This window comes from the organism of the source record quoted next, unplaced genomic scaffold, assembly GCF_019419815.1.
Source record: "Pyrus x bretschneideri cultivar Hongxiangsu unplaced genomic scaffold, Pyrus_bretschneideri_v1 Contig50, whole genome shotgun sequence".
Classification (NCBI taxonomy): Eukaryota; Viridiplantae; Streptophyta; class Magnoliopsida; order Rosales; family Rosaceae; genus Pyrus; species Pyrus x bretschneideri.
The window spans coordinates 335,340-356,839 of record NW_025999788.1 but is presented as its reverse complement, the minus strand read 5'-3'; the positions used below and the strand labels follow the sequence as shown (position 1 = coordinate 356,839).

At 38.8% G+C, this 21,500-nt stretch overlaps 4 protein-coding genes across 4 annotated transcripts; all 4 read left to right on the top strand.

The window, feature by feature from the left end:
* The first annotated feature begins 355 nt into the window (after positions 1 to 355).
* On the top strand, positions 356 to 2,203 carry LOC103953354 (organic cation/carnitine transporter 3). The gene is given in 2 exon segments (XM_009365097.2): positions 356 to 919; positions 922 to 2,203. Coding segments are annotated over 2 exon segments (1,545 nt in total). The 5' UTR covers positions 356 to 468; the 3' UTR covers positions 2,016 to 2,203.
* An 887-nt stretch (positions 2,204 to 3,090) lies between these two features.
* LOC103953311 (malate dehydrogenase) lies at positions 3,091 to 6,248 on the top strand. The gene is given in 8 exon segments (XM_009365052.2): positions 3,091 to 3,367; positions 4,278 to 4,436; positions 4,514 to 4,689; positions 4,783 to 4,803; positions 4,805 to 5,061; positions 5,333 to 5,468; positions 5,586 to 5,697; positions 6,067 to 6,248. Coding segments are annotated over 8 exon segments (999 nt in total). The 5' UTR covers positions 3,091 to 3,324; the 3' UTR covers positions 6,162 to 6,248.
* A 1,880-nt stretch (positions 6,249 to 8,128) lies between these two features.
* On the top strand, positions 8,129 to 10,238 carry LOC103953312 (organic cation/carnitine transporter 3). Its single transcript, XM_009365055.3, is given in 3 exon segments — positions 8,129 to 9,461; positions 9,464 to 9,787; positions 9,789 to 10,238. Coding segments are annotated over 3 exon segments (1,593 nt in total). The 5' UTR covers positions 8,129 to 8,369; the 3' UTR covers positions 9,966 to 10,238.
* Positions 10,239 to 19,098: 8,860 nt separating this feature from the next.
* On the top strand, positions 19,099 to 20,958 carry LOC103953308 (organic cation/carnitine transporter 3-like). The gene has a single exon (XM_009365048.3). The coding sequence runs from the start codon at positions 19,161 to 19,163 to the stop codon at positions 20,751 to 20,753; it is 1,593 nt and encodes a 530-aa protein (XP_009363323.2). The 5' UTR covers positions 19,099 to 19,160; the 3' UTR covers positions 20,754 to 20,958.
* The last annotated feature ends 542 nt before the right edge of the window (positions 20,959 to 21,500 follow it).

Below are 21,500 nucleotides of genomic sequence, written 5' to 3'. Positions count from 1 at the left end.
CCTCTCTCTATGAAACTCTGACTGAATAATATAGACTCGTCCCAAAATGTGATCTAGGTCGAAGCTCACAACTCGTAATTCAGAATTAGAATAATGAACAAAAATATATCTTAGAAAATCAGAATTTATTTTTCCATTTTCTTTTGTATGATCAGTTGGCCTCTTCGTTATGCCAAGGGACATACAGCACTTGAACTCTCCATCTGCTACTTGTTATTGTACACGTCATATCTACTGACAACAAACGTTGTTGTTATTGGTAAGGACAAGATAACAAACTTAAATATTGAAAGTGAAGGTGCACACCTTGTACAAGTGTCTACGAAGAACCGATGCAATGCAAGAAGACTAGTAGGTTTAGCGAGTCTGTCAAAAATTAGTGTGTCGTAAGAATATGTGGGAAAAAATAACTTAAAAGAGTGAGTTTAGCGAGTCTGTCAAAAATGCTCTAGCTAGCAGCTATATCTAATGGCTGATCCAACCCCTTTTGGCCTTGATCCAAACATGGAAGACCCAGAAACTCTGAGGACCAATCTCCTCAATTCCTTGGATCAAATAATTGAGCAAAATCAATCAAGTTTTGGGTGGAAACAATTCCTCCAAGCCATCCTTGTCTCTTTGGCATCACTCTTTGATGGTCAACAAACTTTCATCAGTGTCTACACAGATGCAATCCCTACATGGCACTGCTCCACCACCACCACCACCTCATGCACCACAAACTCCAACATCTGTGACCTGGCCGACTCCGATTGGTCCTGGGATTCAACTTCCTCCACCACAATCATATCTGATTGGAGCCTCCAATGCTCTAGCTCATTCATCAGAGGCCTCCCTGCCTCCTCCTACTTCTTGGGCGGTGTGGTCGGTGGGTTCCTTCTAGGAACCCTAGCTGACTCCTCACTCGGTCGCAAGAAGCTCCTCTGATCTCTTGTGTAACGATGTCCTTAGCTTCGTTTATCACCATTTTCTCCCCAAACGTTTGGGTTTACTCAGCAGTCAGATTCATAAGCGGGGTCGGCCGCTCCTCAATTAGTACATGTGTTCTTGTCTTGCTTATGGAAAAAGTTGGGAAGAAATGGAGGCCTAGAGTGGGAATCATGCAGTTTTTTTTCTTCACTCTCGGGTTTTTGTCACTACCACTGATTGCTTATCTCAACAGAGCTAACTCATGGAGAGCCCTGTACTTGTGCACTTCGATTCCTGCAGTTTTATACTGCTTACTGCTTCAGTTCTTTGTCAGCGAGTCTCCGAGATGGCTGTTCATGAACGGTAAAAAAGAGGAAGCTGTAGCGATACTGTTGAAATCTGCCGGACAAAATTACCCAAGTGAGTTAAAATTGTTGTTGGTCTCATCTCATGAGGTGGAGGTCGACTCTTCAAATACCAGTAATCATCCGTACAAGTCAATGAAGGACTTGTTTGCAAAAAGATGGGCTATGAAGAGAACCCTAACGGTAATGGTACTAGGGTTTGGAATCGGAATGGTGTACTATGGAATGCCATTAGGGGTTGGAAGTTTGGGGTTTAACATTTATTTGAGTGTTATGTTTAATGCTTTGTTAGAAATACCCTCGTATCCAATTACTTGCATTATATTGGAAAGATGGAGTAGGAAATTTTCAGTGCTCGGATTTTGTTTAGTGAGTGGAATTTGTGGAATTGTATGTGCAGTTGTAGGGCAAAAGGGGGTGAGAATTGGGTTGGAATTGGCTTCTTTCTTTTGCTCACGAACGGCTTGGAATCTGATTTCTATGTTCACAGTTGAGTTGTTTCCGACTTGTGTGAGGAACTCTGCTACATCTTTGCTGCGGCAGTCTTATGTGTTGAGTGCTGTTTTTAGCTCGATGTTAGTTTCTGTTGGGAGCAGCAATGAGTTTCTTTCTTACGGCGTGTTTGGATTGGCTATATTTTTTTCTGGATTTTTTGTGGGATTTTTGCCGGATACAAGAGGTGGAATGCTTTGTGACACCATGGATGAACAAGAACGCAAAGAGAATATGATTTTGAGGTGAGATTTTGGGATTTTGAAGTTAGTTTATTAACAATTTTATCACTTGGATCAGTTTATTATAATAAAACCAGATCTTGGCATCTTGGTCCAGTCTGTGAGTTAAATTTGGGCAAATATTTTGGCATGTGCCCTCCTGTGTCTGTGGATTTGATTAACGTTTTAAATAAATGGTCTCCCAGCTTCATCAAAGTAACACGCTATCTGTAATTAATTGCAAAGAATTTTTCATTCGCATGGAAGCCTGGCCTCCATATGAAGAGAGCAGAGCCCTGAATTTGTAACACATGAGGAGATTGCAAACTGGGACGTACCTTATGTCCCCTACTTTTATTTTATTTTATTTTTAACAAACGATATTATTTACGCTAATGGAAGGAAGTGAGTTTAGCTTGCACAATAAGTTAGCAATAATGTGGTTCAATTCGCCTCTGGCGAGAATACTGATCGGATGGGATATTGTGAAGGAGAGGAGGAAGAAAAGGATCGGATGTAACGGTAAAAATCAAAGCTTTGCATTTTGGACAGTTTTAAGTCCTTATATGTGATTTTATTAAGGGTTAAACTTGTGAATAAATTTTTTTATTAAGGAGTGGTTGGAAAAATAAGAGACAAAGTGGCCATATTTACACTCATTTTTTTATTTTTAGTTTTCATTATTAAAACATCTCATTTTGGTCATTGAGATGTGAAATCAATAGAAATTGTTCCTAAATTGTTCACCATCAATCATTTTGGCCATTCAAGGAAAAATCTTTGTTAAATAAAAACTAAAAAGACAAAAATACCTTCAAATCTTATAAACTATGGTGTTTAGGGGTATTTTTGTTCTTACTTATGAATTTTTTAGGAATAATCAAAATGATTGAGGTGGACAAAATCAGAGACCACTTCTATCGATTTTGAACCTCAAGAATCAGAATGAAGAATTATACCAATCTCAATGATCATTTTGAACAGAAAGCCAACAAAAATTAAAACAAAAGCCAAACATGCCACAGTGACGCGGTCATTGAGATGAGGTCGTTATAAGTGGATATCTCCCACTAGTATTTGCATGGTGACTATTTCTAATTTTTGCTGCATAACTGTGTAAGTTGACAGTCTCACTCTGACCTCCTATCATCACGCTTATCTGATTATCTTGATCCTCGATTCCCGTCATTGTAATGTTCACCTCCTCATCTCCTTCTCATCTATAAAACCACTCCAATTATTTTCAACAACCTCCTCACTCCTGATCGCCATTTTCCTCACTCATCCACACTCCTAATTGCACTCATTTTCTCTATCCAGAACCACTCTTTGCAACAATGGCAAAAAACCCAGTTCGAGTTCTTGTCACTGGTGCCGCTGGTATGATCATCTTTTCAAAATTAACTTTCTTTTTCCAGTATTTTTCCCTGTTTGGATTGAAATAAAATGTGGATGTACTGAGAAGAATTCAAAATTTTGGTTATATGCATTTGATATTTGTTATGAAATCATTAAATTTGGGATTCTAATTCATGATCCAGAAAACCCAAATCTCCTCCCAAAGTCTAGCACCATTATTTAACTTTCCAAGATTTCATATTATTACTATTATTATTATTAATTTCTTGTATTCCTTGGTTCTGGAGGAGGCCAAACAGAAGGACATGTTCTTTTCTTTGGAATATAATTATTAAGAATTCTGTATTTATAAATATCTTGTGGACTTTGTTTTGGTATCTGATTGCTTTGTTGAAGAGGTGTCTCTGTTCGCTGTAGATTCTTCTTCTCATGGATGGTATTTTTAGACCTCTATAAAAACTTAGGGTTGGATTATTTTGATTTTAACGGGAATTGTTTGTTGCATATCTGTTTGTTTCTTGAGAAAATGGAGAATATTGTAGCTACTGCTTCAGAAAATGGAGAATATGAATGTGGTACTGGTTCAGAAAAGTTTGATTGTTCTGTTCACTATTGCCTTCTTTTGGAAGCTCGTAAAATATATGTGGAGCTTCTTGAGTATGGAAAAGGATCCTGTGATTGTTTTGGTCACTGGTGCTGCAGGCATGCCATATATTCTCATATCGATAAACCAGTCTTGGATGATTTCCTGAATTTATAGCTAATCTTAATGTCCAATTTTATGATATTGAAAATACTTGCCATACAATTCTAATAATTGTCTGTCAGCTTTTTAGGGTTATGAAAAGGGTCATGCTTTTAAATGTAAAACTTGTGTTCGGAATTCGAATTCTTGAAAACTCGCTGAAGGTTCATACTTGATGTTGAACAGGGCAAATAGGGTATGCTATTGTTCCGATGATTGCGAGGGGGGTCATGCTAGGCCCTGACCAACCTGTAATTCTGCACATGCTTGATATTGAACCAGCAGCTGAAGCCTTGAATGGGGTGAAAATGGAACTAATTGATGCTGCCTTTCCTCTTCTCAAAGGTAAAGTCTGATCTTGAACGCATAATACTCCCTTTGAGGATCATTCTTATTAAACTTTGCCGTATACATGTTTGTAGGTGTTGTTGCTACAACAGATGCTCAGGAAGCTTGTAAAGATGTCAATATTGCAGTTATGGTCGGCGGATTCCCACGGAAGGAAGGTATGGAAAGGAAGGATGTGATGTCAAAAAATGTATCAATCTACAAGGCTCAAGCTTCAGCACTAGAAAAGCATGCCGCTTCAGATGTCAAGGTGAGAAGCAGAACGAAATACGTGCATACCACATTACTTTTTTATTATCTTTTATTATCTTAAGCTGATGCAGTTTCATTGCTTCTACCATAGGTTCTGGTGGTTGCGAACCCAGGCAAACACTAATGCACTCATCTTGAAAGAATATGCACCTAAAATCCCAGAGAAGAACATCACATGTCTTACAAGACTAGATCATAACAGAGCTTTGGGACAAATCTCCGAGAAGCTAAATGTTCATGTTGGTGATGTAAAGAATGTTATCATCTGGGGAAATCACTCTTCAACTCAGTATCCTAATGTCAATCATGCAACTGTCACCACTAGCAGCGGAGAGAAACCTGTCAGGGAACTTGTGGCTAATGATCAATGGTAACTCTAATTTTTCTGACCTTAAAATTTATTATAAATATTTTGAAATGACAAAATGCTCAAATATAAACGTGGAGAATTTTGGGTGTTCAAAGCTAGAAACTCATCCTCTCCTTCGCACAAATTCTTCATCCGAGTTTGATAAATAGAAAGGGCCAGTATGAAATGGTGTTTATTTGTTGTTCAACCATGGAAGGACAAAATTTCCGACCTTTCATTCATCAACTTACTATTTTGTGTCACTAATAGGCTGTCATTTTTTGTTCTTTAGGTTAAATAGCGAGTTCATCACCACTGTGCAGCAGCGCGGTGCAGCCATTATTAAGGCTCGGAAGCTATCCAGTGCATTGTCTGCTGCCAGTTCTGCTTGTGATCACATACGTGATTGGGTTCTTGGGACTCCTAAGGTTGCTTGCTATCTTTATCAGTATTCTTTTCTTTCAAAGCTAACTTTTTTTTTTTTTTGTTTCTTCATATACTTTATACAAATTTAATATTTCTTTGCTTCTATGAATGTCATCCAGGGGACATGGGTTTCAATGGGTGTGTACTCTGATGGTTCTTATGGAATCCAGCAAGGCCTAATCTACTCCTTCCCTGTTACATGTGATAAAGGACAATGGTCAATTGTGCAGGGTAAGTTATAAGATCATGACCACTGTTTATCTTCCTTCAGCGATTAAAATCCGAGTGTTAAACTCAAATCATGTTTAGGCAGCAACAAATTACTGTCATTAAGGATAGTCAAATATCTTCATATCCGAGAAATGGTTCTGGAAAATAAAGTTGGAATAGATTCAAACGCATTGAGCTGATACTTGTCGTTGCTGAAAACTTCATATTTACGGTTCATGGATAGATTTAACCATGTATCGATCCATTTGATATTTCAGCATTCAATATTCTGAAGTGTTTAAGACATTGTCTACGTAAAAACTCATCCTCTATATGAGGCTGTTTCTGTGCACTCACCAATTGATCAACTTTTAATTATTTTGAATGCAGGACTCAAGATTGACGATTTCTCAAGGGGAAAGCTAGATGCAACTGCAAAAGAGCTCATCGAGGAGAAAACATTGGCCTATTCATGTCTCAATTAATGTTGAACGTTTCTTTTCTCATGGAATAATGGTAGGAGGGACTCAATAATCCATCAAATAAATTAAGAACACAAAATTGTTATTCAATGTTAGTTTTTCTTTGGTAAGATTTGTTCATCACATTGCATGCATGATGCATATATGCTCAAAACAATAACTACTGCTATATACTCGGAACATAAGACCCTATTTGAGAAAACATAGGATGTGATTGGGGGTTGATCACTTAGGGATTTTTTTTCTTTCTATACAATGATACTGCTGTAAAAGGAAAATGAACACCATACCTCGGGTGCAGGGATAAACACTCTTAACCATTTCAACTACAAGTCACTTGGATAACCTTGAGATTTAGAACTGGGATTTTTTTATAGTAATTTAGTAAATAGCAAGTGGGACTTTGTGTTGATAAATTTCAACACTGGTACTGTGCGGCGCAATAGCCAGTAAACAAAAGGGAATAGATTGGATTAGTTGGCTTCATTTTTTTACTGCCTCTACTGCATACAATATTGTGTTGCTGATTTACACAACAGAGTCTTTCCCCACATGTGTGAGGATCTGTGCTTGCAACCTCATTGTTTAGGCAGGCCTTGGTGTTTGTTGTCTGGACCAGTGTTTAGTCCATTGCCGGTGGAGCTCCAGTTTGTGTTACCATGGACCAGCAAAATTATATATCCAGTGGGATATACAAATCATATTTTTCTCAGTAATTATGCAATAAAATCCCAACAAAATCATATATCCAGTGGGCTGCAAAGTATATATTTAATAATAAAAGATTTTGCTAGCTAATTTGCAAGCGGTGGTGATCATCTTGAAAACCAAAAGCTCAAAACCATTGAAGGTTGTTCCGGTTAAGAGGCTATGCCAGAGTGTTGCTAATTAATTTAATTTCATCAGTTTCGACCTACCACCCTTTTTTGTATGTTTCTCTTCACGAATGTTGAGCCTTGCGATTTTCAAGCATTAAAACGTTTCCATGTGCAAGGCATGATTAGGTATAAAATTCATGTGGTCTGACACACATTATCATCAATTTATTTGCATTATAACTAGTTTTCTATTAATATTATACGATCTGAGCTTCAAACAATATGTGTCTTGTGTTGCTGTGTTAGTATTAAATGGACTTCCAAATATTCAAATCCATGAAATGATCAAATCTACACTACTGAGTATTTAGGTATGTATAAAGATACAAGTACTTTTTCCAACAATAAATCTTGTTTTCATTGTGGTGAGAACAAACTTGCTTGCAACGGATTCATACTCTTATTAATCGTTTTTATTTAACCCATTACATGACTTGTCACGTGATAAGTAAATAGAGAAATATATGCTAAGATGGGTTAATAACGTGAGATATACTTAACTCCTCACGTGCATGTCAGGACCTATTGACGACCTAACATTTTTTCCTCGTATACAAGCGTCATTATCCAAACCGTTAATTATCTAAAGATCATCTCTTAGAAAATCTATTTAAGGTGAAGATTATTTTTAGTCATCCATATTTGTTGAATAAATAGATGATTCTGATAACAAGTAATATCATCGTGATTTACTGTCATCTAGTTTGATTTGTATGAATAACTAAATAGTATTTAAATCAAATGGAATATTTTTTAGAGATGATTTTTACATGATGACAAATAGAATAAATAATTCAAATTATGAAATTATATGATTAAATGATGTCATGAAAATTTGACTTGTAAGGAGCCAATATCTAGTAACGTGAGCCACATTGTGCGCAGCCGGCTAAAAACTTCATACTTTACACTCAATTGGATGTTTGCCATTTATTATCGCACCTAGACTATTAATATTAGATGTGATATGCTTGAGAAACGATGATACATCTCTATCTTTTATATCTGTATAATCCAACTTTGGTGTGTCTTTGTACTAGCCTACCGAATTAATGAAACAGCTGTATGATACATCGTTTTTTATTCTTTCACATCTTCATTTATTTAAATGGCAGTAAGACAATAAGCTACATAATCAATGACAATTGACAACTAATTAACATTATCGACGACAACTTTGACAAAGTTCGCCCAGAGTTCAAACCATTTTTTTTTTGTTTTTTGTCAATTCAAACCTTTTCTTTTTAGCTCCGTTTGTTTCCTCTAGCTATATAAAAACCTTAATTGTATTTAACTATCATATCTCAAACCTTTTCTTTTAGCTCTGAACCAAATGGCCGATTCAACCCCTCTTCTCTCCGAACCAAACTCGGATGAGCCACAACCCCCTGTGCTCCACAAACACCTCCCATCCCTCGACTCCATCATCGAGCGGTGCATCGGAGATTTTGGATGGGCCCAATTTCTCCAAGCCATCCTTGTAGCATTCTCATGGTTCTTTGATGCCCAACAAACATTCATCGCTGTCTTCACTGACTCTGTGCCAACATGGCACTGCGCCCACCTCACTGAGCTACCCAACTCATGCAACTCAGCCTCCAACATTTGTCAACTTCCTCAAAACTCATGGGCCTGGGACAGGGCCAAACACACTTCCATCATCTCCGAATGGGGCCTCGAGTGCTCGTCGTCACTCATCACGGGACTGCCGGCCTCAGCCTTCTTCATAGGCTGTTTAATTGGCGGGCTGACCCTGGCCACACTTGCTGACACCTCACTAGGTCGCAAAAACATGCTCTTTCTCTCATGTCTCATCATGTCTTTATCCACCTTCCTCACTGCCTTTTCCACCAACATATGGATGTACTCCGTCCTCCGATTCATCACCGGGTTTGCCCGTGCCACCATCGGTACTTCCGCCCTTGTCTTATCGACAGAGCTCGTCGGAAAGCGTTGGCGAGGACAGGTTGGTGTTATGGGATTCTTCTGCTTCACTCTAGGGTTTCTCTCCCTCCCAACTATAGCATACGCTCATAGAGCTCACTCATGGAGAACACTCTATTTTTGGACCTCAATCCCCACATTATTGTACTCGATAACGGTTCATTTTTTGGTTCGTGAGTCACCAAGATGGCTCTTCGTGCGAGGTCGAAAAGAAGACGCAATTGAAACCCTAAAATACATTGCACCCGTCAATAGTACTACAACCAAAACAGCACTTACCTCGAGCTTTATTTCGAGCTTGTCCTTTGAGCATGAAACAGGGAACGTCGATCTCTACTCTGCAATCAACGCTTTGGTGAAGCGAAAATGGGCTTTTCGGAGATTGTCCGCGGTTATGGCAATCGGCTGTGGTATTGGAATGGTGTATTATGGCATGCCATTAGCTTTGGGAAGCTTGGAATTCGATCTCTACTTAGGCTGTCACAGCTCAACGCCTTGTCCGAATTGCCAGCTTCATTAATCGCATTATTTTTCATCGACAAAATGAACAGAAAAACCTCAATCTTGGTTTACACTGTTCTTAGTGGGTTCTGTAGCATCATGTCCGTGTTAAAAGGTATCCATCCGATATGGACAGGGTTGCAAATAGGGTTCGAGCTGGTGTCTTTTTTCAGCGCATGCTTGGCTTTCAATGTGTTGCTTCTATTTACAATTGAGCTATTTCCCACTTGCGTGAGGAACTCGGCTCTTTCGATGGTGAGGCAGGCGGTGGTGTTAGGAGGCGTTTTTAGTCCCATGCTGGCGGCCTGCGGGGAGAGACAACGGTGGGTTCTTGTCGTATGGAGTGTTTGGGGTTGTGGTTGGGGTTTGTGGGTGGTTTGTGGTTTGTTTGCCAGAGACAAGAGGGAGAGGAATTTGTGATACTATGGATGAAGAAGAGTACAAAGAGACAGCTGCTTGTAATGCGGTTGGTGATCATGTCTAGATTGATTTCCCAACTAGTTGGCTCTTTGTCTTGTAAGGCCTCTTAAAATATCTAAGGTTTGCGTTTTTGAGTGGCGGATGACATGTAGAGGTAGAGTTTGGTTTGAATTGTCTTTGTAAAGGAATTTTTTGATATAGGCGCCTCAGTTTTGAATTTTCTAGATTAAACATCCATGCTTTTTAGTGATTTGATTAAACTTTTTTTGTCATAATTTTGGTGCTATATGCACATTAGACCGTAACACTTTTCCTATAATCTAGCATTTTGATTACACTCTCCTCCTTTACAGATAACTGTAAAAAAAAAAAAATAAAAAAGTTGGTTGGATTCAATTTATTTTCACAATAATTCTACAATTTAGCCATAATTATCTACGATTTAAGATATTTTCTTTCCAAAATAGTTTAAAATATTTTTAAATCCTCCAAAATCAAACGTACCGAAATAAGTTTTGTTTTTAGTACGATAAGAGAAAATAGGATTGAGAATAATATAAACATACCAACACACAATGTGTACAAAATGAAACGTACCAAAATAAAAATAATGTACCAATATTAACAATATATATCAAATCAAACGTATCAAAATTGCAAATAAACATACCAATCAATGATTTTTGTACGTACACGCAGATAATATATAGGTAATGTATTGTACCTAATAATAATTCGTCAACAACTATACTTAAAAAAAAATACCAAAAAAATTATAATTTCACAAAAAAAATTGAAAAAAATTACATGGAGCTTTATGTCGATCACCAACTATTTGAAAAAGAAAAAACCATTTGGAAAAACAAATAAGATTAAATGTTTGCATAACATAACAAAAAAAAACATATTTGGAAGAAGAGAAAATATAGTTTAATTACTAATATCATCACTAAATAAGGAAAAATGCATCAATGCAGATAAAATGATAAATTCAAAAATTATTTTAATTTTAAAAAATAGAGGTGACTAAGGGTAAAAGTGTTTTAATTAAATTTTAAAAAGGCACAGATGTTTAATCTAAATAATATAGAAAAAATGTAGGTGTAAGATCTCACATCGCCCAGGAGAGTGATCTTTATATGTATATTTTCATCCATACCTAGCACAATGCCTTTTGGGAGTTCACTGGCTTCGGGTTCCATAAGAACTCCGAAGTTAAGCGAGTAGCGCGCGAGAGCATTCCCATGATGGGTAATCCACTAGGAAGTTCTCGTGTGAGTTCCCATAAATAAAACCGTGAGGGCATGGTCAGGGCCCAAAGCGGACAATACCGTGCGACAGTGGTGGAGCGGGCCCGGGATGTGGTGGACCCTAAGCCGAGATGTGACAATTTGGTATCAGAGCCTAACTCTGACCGTGGTGTGTCGACGAGGACATCGGGGCCCTAAGGAGGGTGAATTGTAAGATCCCACATCGCCCAGGGAAGTGATCCTTATATGTATATTCTCATCCCTACCTAGCATGAGGCCTTTTAGGAGCTCATTGGCTTCGGGTTCCATAAGAACTCCGAAGTTAAGCGAGTAGCGCGCGAGAGCACTCCCATGATGGGTGATCCACTGGGAAGTTCTCGTGTGAGTTCCCAGAAACAAAACAGTGAGGGCATGGTCGGAGCCCAAAGCGGACAATATCATGCTACGGTGGTGGAGCTGGCCCAGGATGTGGTGGACCTCGAGCCGAAATGTGACAATTTGGTATCAGAGCCTAACTCTGGCTATGGTGTGTCGACGAGGACATCCGGCCCCTAAGGGGGGTGGATTGTAAGTGTCGACGAGGACATCGGGTCCCTAAGGAGGTGGATTGTAAGATCCCACAACGCCCAGGGGAGTGATCTTTATATATATATTCTCATCCCTACCTAGCATAAGGTCTTTTGGGAGCTCACTGGCTTCGGGTTCCAGAGGAACTCCGAAGTTAAGCGAGTAGCACGCGATAACACTCCCATGATGAGTGACCACTGGGAAATTCTCGTGTAAATTCCCAGAAACAAAACCGTGAAGGTGTGGTTGAGGCCCAAAGCGGACAATATCGTGCTACGGTGATGGAGCAGGCCCCGGATGTGGTGGACCCCAGGCCGCAATGTGATAGTAGGGGATTCTAATTTTCCCTTAAGAATAAATATAATTCTCATGCAAATTTAATTGTGAAAATTAGATTGTCATCCTTGAATATGATCTTCTAATACCCTATTTTGTTATTTAAAATTTATAATTGACATGTCATCAAATTTGTGCCACTAGGAAAAATCGTAAAGATGTAGTCGGGACTCAAAGCGGACAATATCGTGCTACGGTGATAAAGCAGACCCAGGATGTGGTGGATCCCCGGCCGCAATGTGATAGTAGGGGGATTCTAATTTTCCCTTAAGAATAAATATAATTCTCATGCAAATTTAATTGTGAAAATTAAATTGTCATCCTTGAATATGATCTTCTAATACCCTATTTTGTTATTTAAAATTTATAATTGACATGTCATCAAATTTGTGCCACTAGGCAAAAAGAAAAAATTTAAAGAAAGTTTAATAATTTAATAATGCCACAAAACAAGAAAACATATTTAAAATATAATTACATTAGTTAATTAACAAAATTAAAATTAATGAAAAAAAATGAAAAACTAAATAAGCTCCACTAACCTTATTCCCCAGTTCGCATCACATTCTCCAACCCACCATCCAAACTCCACTAACTTAAACTCCAGCGAGAGCGGCGACTCCCCATGCGACTGAACTGCAATTGACCCAAACAAGTTCTTGCACCCGCTCCGAATAAGTACTCGAATCGCAGAAACTCCGACTGGTTGAGACAGGTTATGCAAAATCAACCAGCGACCTGCAACTCTCTAAATTAAATTGGGCTTGAAGCTAAACCGGCCTCCCCCGTCGAGAGAGTTTGCCGGAGGAGGAGGGCGGATTTGGTCAAATATCATACTAACTTCGCTCGACATGGCGGGGTGCGGTGCTTCGTCAAATTTGATTTGCAGGTGGCGTGCTTCGTTAGATTTGATTTGCAGGCAGCAGGTTGGAGCAGCGATGGATTATTTCTGGGTTAAGATTGCATCTCGGTGGAAAAGGAAGTGGTCGTGGGATTGGGGGACTGGAGGGGGAAGAGGAAGATGGTTGTTTATTGTTTAATCCTTTTCATTGGTGTATGTTTTGTTTAATTAACTAATGTAATTATATTTTAAATATGTTTTCTTGCTTTTGGCATTATTAAATATTGAACGTTTTTTAAATTATTTATTTTGCCACGTGGCACAATTTGATGATATGTTATTAGAACCAGGATCCTGGCCGGATCCCTTCCCTAGGGATTCTAGGGATCATGCAATCGTGTTCGTTTATTGTATATCGTGCGACCAGTTTTCGTTAGGTACTATTTATATTTGAATTTTAAATTTTAAATGATTTATAACCACACGATATACGATGAACGGACACGATTGCGTGATCCCTAGGGAATGGATCCAGCGAGGATCTTGGTCCATGTTATTAAACATGTGGCCCTGTTTTTGCCACGTCAGTAGTTAACAGATAAAATAACAGAATTTTAACGAAGATCTGACATTGCAACGAATTTGTAAATTGAGGTATGTCATTATAATGTTTAAAACATGATGTATGAAATTGTAACGCGACCCATAATTGAAGTAGTTTTGTATAATTTACCTTTTCGTTTATTTGTACTTTCCTAGATTCTTTCCTATGTAAAACCTCTAGAGTTCGAATCCTCTTTTGAGCAACAAAAAGAAGGAAAAGGATCCCCTACGTATCCATTATGTGGGGATCTTAGGATTCTCATATCTCAGCCGTTTATCTTATGTCTTGCGATCAGAAATCATTTGACTTATTATTTTAAATTAAACACAAATAGTACATGACGAAAACCTATTGCACGATAGACGATGAACGACTGAGATATAGGGAACCTAGGATCCCCACATAATAAATCCGAAGGGGATCCTTTTCCCTAAAGAAAAATGGGATTTGTTGTTTTAGGGTGGGATGGGGATAATGTGTTCAGTCCCTTGACCATCTACAACCCAATAAAAATTTGGCTCCGCTTAAAACCATTTTTAGTTTTTAGTTTTCGATTTTGTTTGGAACAAATGAGAAATACAAGAAAGAAAATAAGGACAATCAAAAGCGATGAAGGATGGTGGGAAGAAAGTGGAAATATGTACATGGAAAAACACACAAAATTTATTTATATATACTAAAACTCAAACTCCCCTGGTATTATTTTAGAGCAGTAAAATGGCGAGAATGCCTCTAATTTTTTCCTTCCTCTTCGTTTTAATGTTGATTTTGTACATTGATTTGACCGTTTTGTCCTTGTTGCGTGCACATCTCTCATTCCTCCGCCTCTAGTCCGTTTTTTTTTCTTTTTCTTTTTTGTGGGTTTTGCTCTGCTTTTTCAGTACGTACTTTCCACGTGTTGATCATCGGTAGTGTTTCAAGATTTTTCCCTCCTTGTTTCGTTTTCACTCCTCTCTTTGTTTACTTTTTCCTTTCGTTTTCTACTTCTCTCTTTAGCCTCTTTTTGTTTCGTCTTCAGTTTTCTGTCTTCATCTTCTCATCCTTGGTCCAGCGCTCCGCACTCCGCCTTCTTGTCGTTTTCTGGTTAGTTGTGTGTCTTTTTGGTTGCCCTTTTTTTTTTTTTTATATATATATTAATTTTGTATTTAGAGTTAGGTATTTTGTTTGAATTTGGGTTTTATCACATCCCCGCCCGGGGGGGCCACTTCCCGGGCCCGCTCCACCACCGTAGCACGATATTATCCGCTTTGGGCCCCGACCACGCCCTCACGGTTTTGTTTCTGGGAACTCACACGAGAACTTCCCGATAGGTCACCCATCCTGGGAATGCTCTTGTGCGCTACTCGCTTAACGAGTTCCTACGGAACCCGAAGCCAGTGAGCTCCCAAAAGGCCTCGTGCTAGGTAGGGATGGGAATATACATTTAAGGATCACTCCCATGGGCGATATGGGATGTCACAATCCACCCCCCTTAGGGGCCCGACGTCCTCGTCGGCACACACGCGACCAGGGTTAGGCTCTGATACCAAATTATCACATCCTGGCCCGGGGGGGCCACTTCCCGGGCCCGCTCCACCACCGTAGCACGATATTGTCCGCTTTGGGCCCCGACCACGCCCTCACGGTTTTGTTTCTGGGAACTCACACGAGAACTTCCCGATAGGTCACCCATCCTGGGAATGCTCTCGTGCGCTACTCGCTTAACTTCGGAGTTCCTACGGAACCCGAAGCCAGTGAGCTCCCAAAAGGCCTCGTGCTAGGTAGGGATGGGAATATACATTTAAGGATCACTCCCCTGGGCGATATGGGATGTCACAGGTTTAGTTGATTTTCAAGGTTTCGAGTTGGTTGCCCTTTTTTGTTTTTAATTTTGTATTTAGAGTTAGGTCTTTTGTTTGAATATGGGTTTACCTGATTTTGAAGGTTTAGAGTTAACTATTTCCTTTGGATTTTTTCTGGGGTGAGGCTTATATAATAGTAGGGTTTTCTTTTTGTGTTGGGATTCTAAGTGTGATTGTGTGGTTTGATTCTCATTTTATTTTTAGCAAACGGTGTTCTGCGTTTTTTTTTTTTATTTTTTTTTTATGTGTCGTGGTTGTGATCATGGGTGTATGATTTGGTTCGTTCTCCCAGTTGTTGTGTTGACGTTTTCATGCTGGTTGTGCTTCAGGTATGTCTTTTTTCTTTCTCTTTTTTTCCGCTTAATTTTCCTTATTTTTCTGTTCTAGGATGAATCTGGTGTTTAAATTAGAGCAGAGAAAATAGACAATAATAAATAAAGAATCAAAAAGAAGGCTTTCTTGCGCTTAATATGTTTGTAAGAAATTGATTAGCAAATTCATTAACAACAATATGTTAAATGTTGCAGTACTTAAATATTTATTGGTGAGAATTTTATTAACTTAATGAAAAGTTGCAGTACTTAAATATTCATTCTGAGTAAAGAACTAACCATCCCTGCATTATCCATTTCTGTGCCTGCATGCCTGCTAACTTTCCAGCTTGAATTTGACGATATTGGAGATCCATCAGGGAACATCTCTTGATAGTATTTATACAACGTTTTGCATCCCATGTCACCCAGCAGTCATTAATTTTTTGTATGTAAATGCTGGTTCCACTTGAGATGTAGATGCAAGTGTTAGAATTCAATCAATCACTGTAATATTTTTTTGTCTATCTGTAAGGAAACAGGTTTTAATCTTTTGTATCTGGATTGGATTTGATATCATTCACGTTTCATTCGTTCAACGGTCTTGATTGTTATTTTCAAGCCAACTACTACATTTCCCAACAAATTTACAAAGAACAACCAAGTTGGATTACATCCAGATTCCGTCAAATTATATCACTATCGGTATTGCAGCTGCCCACCTTACAGAAATTACAAGGTTTGCTCCACTCTATACTTCTTTGATACATTTCATTCAAATTCGTATATTTCAGTAAGAAACAAACTTTTATCTATTTCTTGAGTTAGACAGAGTTGTAAATAGATTGAGTTAAGCAGAGTTGTAAATATAACTTTCTACATGTTGTATGCTATTTAACAACCCGTAGCATTGCGTGGGCACCGTTGCTAGTGAAAACTAAAACGAAAACAATTTTGAGTAGGTTTTTGCTTCTCTCATTCTCCTTCATTACACCCTCCTCCCTCCTTTCCTCCACCCGTCATCTCACCATTCTTCAAACATCTTTCCTCCATATGCATTCCGTCTATCTTTATCAATAAAAGTTGAAAACTATAAACTAAAACCAAAATGGTTATCAAACAAGCCTTGAATTGCCTATCTTGATATCTGCACTAAATTTTAAGTCTTGTTCAGGTTGGTTTGTACAGCACTGGTAGCTCATCTCACTCATGAAAATTAATGCAACAAACCCGCACCAACATGCACGAACATGATAAACGATATGTACAAAATCCGCACCATAATCAGCTCGCTGAGGAAATATGCTATTCGCATTCAATCAAGAGGAAAGACACGCTCTCCCTCCGGAGGCTTTAAGTGCTTCAGCAAAAGTGCAATGATGCATAGAGAGCAAATTATTACCAGAAAAAAAATGGTGCAACTCTTCTGCGACCGTTGCAGACGACAATTTAACACAACTTTTAACATTTTCTTTTACTAATGACAACGAAACAAGCTCAGTACAAGAACTATGAGCACAAAATTCTGAGGAAAAGAAAATTGAACCGCAAAATCAAAGCATAATCTACGACTTATTTTTTCCGTACGAGCTTAGGTGGTGGCCATTTTCAGCATTAAGCGTCAAACAATAAAAGTTCTGAGGTTACTTATAGTGCTTGGAAACCTTATCCACTAGTTTATCCATGAACTGGCATTTCCTGTCAAATCCCCAACCAGGGTTACTCTGCACATCAAAGGAAAGTGATGTGCAAATGCTTAAGGAGCATTTCTCGCACGAACATTTTAGTATAAACAAAATAAAAATAGACGAAAACAAAAAGCAAACCCTAAGTTGCAACATACGAATGTTAAAAGGAATTGCAAAAAATCTGTAGTCAACAAATGTGTACATAATTGGCATTGCATTTTAATATTACGTCGTAAAGATGATTAATTCTTACTTCTACACCTCGACCGAAGGCCAATAAACAAGCAGTAAAATGTACTGACATGCTTGTGAAATGCTATTTAAAAGGAGTGTTTTCTAGTAATATCAAACATTGTATCACTTTAACAAATGCAATGCTTCTAAATATGTTGCCTTGACGCGTGTACATATACAATATCCCAACAGAGCCTTTACAATGTATCCTAGTATACAGTCAAATCCACGTCGCCAAACTCTTCTTTACAGACAGTCCTCACAGTCTCCCACTATGCAGTGAAACAATTCCTAGACAAAATAAACAGTACCTCCAAAACGTGACACAAGATGGTTTGACGAAAGAACCAACATAACCAACAAGCCAAAAAAAATCTTTAGTCAACAAATGTGTACATAATTGGCATTGCATTTTAATATTACGTCGTAAAGATGATTAATTCTTACTTCTACACCTCGACCGAAGGCCAATAAATAAGCAGTAAAATGTACTGACATGCTTGTGAAATGCTATTTAAAATGAGTGTTTTCTAGTAATATCAAACAGTGTATCACTTTAACAAATGCAATGCTTCTAAATATGTTGCCTTGACTCGTGTACATATACAATATCCCAACAGAGGCTTTACAATGTAACCTAGTATACAGTCAAATCCATGTCGCCTAACTCTTCTTTACAGACAGTCCTCACAGTCTCCCACTATGCAGTGAAACAATTCCTTGACAAAATAAACAGTACCTCCAAAACGTGACACAAGATGGTTTGACGAAAGAACCAACATAACCAACAAGCCAAAAAAATTAAATTATAATGCTGTTTTTCATACATAGATGAGCAAGAGATAACATGTGCACAAGGAAAAATACATACCTGGAGAGAGAGTACTTCACAATCAGTGAATTGTTTTACAAATTTAGATGATTTACTGTCATTTAGTTTGATTTGTGTGGAGAACTAAACAGTATTTAAATTAAATGAAATATTTTTTAGAGATGATCTTTACATGATGACAAATAGAATGAATAAGACATTATACAACATCATCGATAATTTGATTTGTAAGGAGCCAATATCTAGTAATTAACGTGGATCACATTGTGCACAGCCGACTAAAAACTTCATAATTTACACTCAATTGGATGTTTGCCATGTGTTACCGCACTTAGTCTTATTACATGTGATATGCTTGTGAAACGATGACACACAGCTATATGATAATCTCTTTCTTTTGCATCTGTATAATCCAACTCTAAGGTATGTCTCTGTATCAAGTAGCCTGCCGAATTAATGAAACTGTATGATACATCGTTTCTTTTCACATCTTCATTATTTATTTAAATGACATTAAGACAATGATTATGCTACATGATCATTGACAAACATGATCATTGACAATTGACAACTAACATTATTCACGACAACTTTGAGAAAGTTGGCCCAGATTTCAAACCATTTCTTCTTTTTTCTTTTTCTATTTTTTTTTTTTTTTTTTTTGTCAATTCAAACCTTTTCTTTTAGCTCTCTATAAAAACCTTCATTGTATTTTACTATCGTATCTCAAACCTTTTCTTTTAGCTCTGAACCAAATGGCCGATTCAGCCCCTCTTCTCTCCGAACCAAACTCGGCAGAGCCAGAACCGCCTGTGCTCCACAAACAGCTCCCATCCCTCGACTCCATGATCGAGCAGTGCATCGGAGATTTTGGATGGGCCCAATTTCTCCAAGCCATCCTTGTAGCATTCTCATGGTTCTTTGATGCCCAACAAACATTCATCGCTGTCTTCACGGACTCTGTGCCAACATGGCACTGTACCCACCTCACTGAGCTACCCAACTCATGCAACTCAGCCTCCAACATTTGTCAACTTCCTCAAAACGCATGGGCCTGGGACAGGTCCAAACACACTTCCATCATCTCCGAATGGGGCCTCGAGTGCTCGTCGTCACTCATCACGGGACTGCCGGCCTCAGCCTTCTTCATAGGCTGTTTAATTGGCGGGCTGACCCTGGCCTCACTTGCTGACACCTCACTAGGTCGCAAAAACATGCTCTTTCTCACATGTCTCATCATGTCTTTATCCACCTTCCTCACTGCCTTTTCCACCAACATATGGATGTATTCCGTCCTCCGATTCATCACCGGGTTTGCCCGTGCCACCATCGGTACTTCCGCCCTTGTCTTATCCACAGAGCTCGTCGGAAAGCGGTGGCGGGGTCAGGTTGGTGTTATGGGATTCTTCTGCTTCACTCTAGGGTTTCTCTCCCTCCCAACTATAGCATACGCTCATAGAGCTCACTTATGGAGAACACTCTATTTTTGGACCTCAATCCCCACATTATTGTACTCGATAACGGTTCATTTTTTAGTTCATGAGTCACCAAGATGGCTCTTCGTGCGAGGTCGAAAAGAAGACGCAATTGAAACCCTAAAATGCATTGCACCCGTCAATAGTACTACAACCAAAACAGAACTTACCTCGAGCTTTATTTCGAGCTTGTCCTTCGAGCATGAAACATGGAACGTCGACCTCTACTCTGCAATCAACGCTTTGGTGAAGCGAAAATGGGCTTTTCGGAGATTGTCCGCGGTTATGGCAATCGGCTGTGGTATCGGAATGGTGTATTATGGCATGCCATTAGCTTTGGGAAGCTTGGAATTCGATCTCTACTTAGGCGTCACGCTCAACGCCTTGATCGAATTGCCAGCTTCATTAATCACATTCTTTTTCATCGACAAAATGAACAGAAAAACCTCAATCTTGGTTTACACTGTTCTTAGTGGATTCTGTAGCATCATGTCCGTGTTAAAAGGTATCCATCCGATATGGACAGGGTTGCAAATAGGGTTCGAGCTGGTGTCTTTTTTCAGCGCATGCTTGGCTTGCAATGTGTTGCTTCTATTTACGATTGAGCTATTTCCCACTTGCGTGAGGAACTCGGCTCTTTCGATGGTGAGGCAGGCGGTGGTGTTAGGAGGCGCTTTTAGTCCCATGCTGGCGGCCGCGGGGAGAGACAACGGTGGGTTTTTGTCGTATGGAGTGTTTGGGGTTGTGGTTGGGGTTTGCGGGGGTTTTGTGGTTTGTTTGCCAGAGACAAGAGGGAGAGGAATTTGTGATACGATGGATGAAGAAGAGTACAAAGAGACAGCTGCGTGTAATGCGGTTGGTGATAATGTCTAGATTGATTTCCCAACTTATTTATTCTTTGTCTTGAAAGGCTCTCTTAAAATATCTAAGGTTTGCGTTTTTGAGTGGTGGATGACATGTAGAGGTAGAGATTTTGGTTTGAATTGTCCTTGTAAATTATCTGATTAGGTTTTAAGTAATGTAAATTTAATTGTGAAAATTAGATTGTCATCCTTGAATATGATCTATTAATACCCTATTTTGTTATTTAAAATTTAATAAATATTTCAAACTACAAAGAGCTTGTTTGATAATCATTTGGTTTTTAGTTTTTCAATTTCTGTTTTTTGTGCTTGAGATGACACACCCCGACCCAGAAAGTCCACTTGGACCCTGAATCGAGCTGTGCTGGCCGACACCTAGAAGGTGACGAAACCATAAAATGTGATAGTGTATAAAAAGTGAATAAATTTGAATCTAAAAGTGTCTGAGTACTAGAGTGCGCTACGAGTGGGAGCGAACCCATTTCACACGCGATGTCAGAGCATAGGTAAGGTACAGTAGTGTGGGTAAGAATCATACCCTCAGAAATATCCATCAATACTAAGATTCGCCACAGATTCTTGTCGATACAAACTCAGCAGCTAAAACCTGAAGGGCACCAAACAGAAGGTGTGAGTAAGCAATAAAACCAAGCTTCCCAAAGTTACTACCTCTCTAAAAGTAATGCCCTAAATGTAAAACCCGTATCGTTTTCCATAAGACAGTACCACATATATACATATATCCAAACCATACTCA

Excerpts from the sequence above, each read along its gene's own strand:
- LOC103953308 (XM_009365048.3), top strand. The coding sequence starts at position 19,161 with ATGGCCGATTCAGCCCCTCTTCTCTCCGAACCAAACTCGGCAGAGCCA.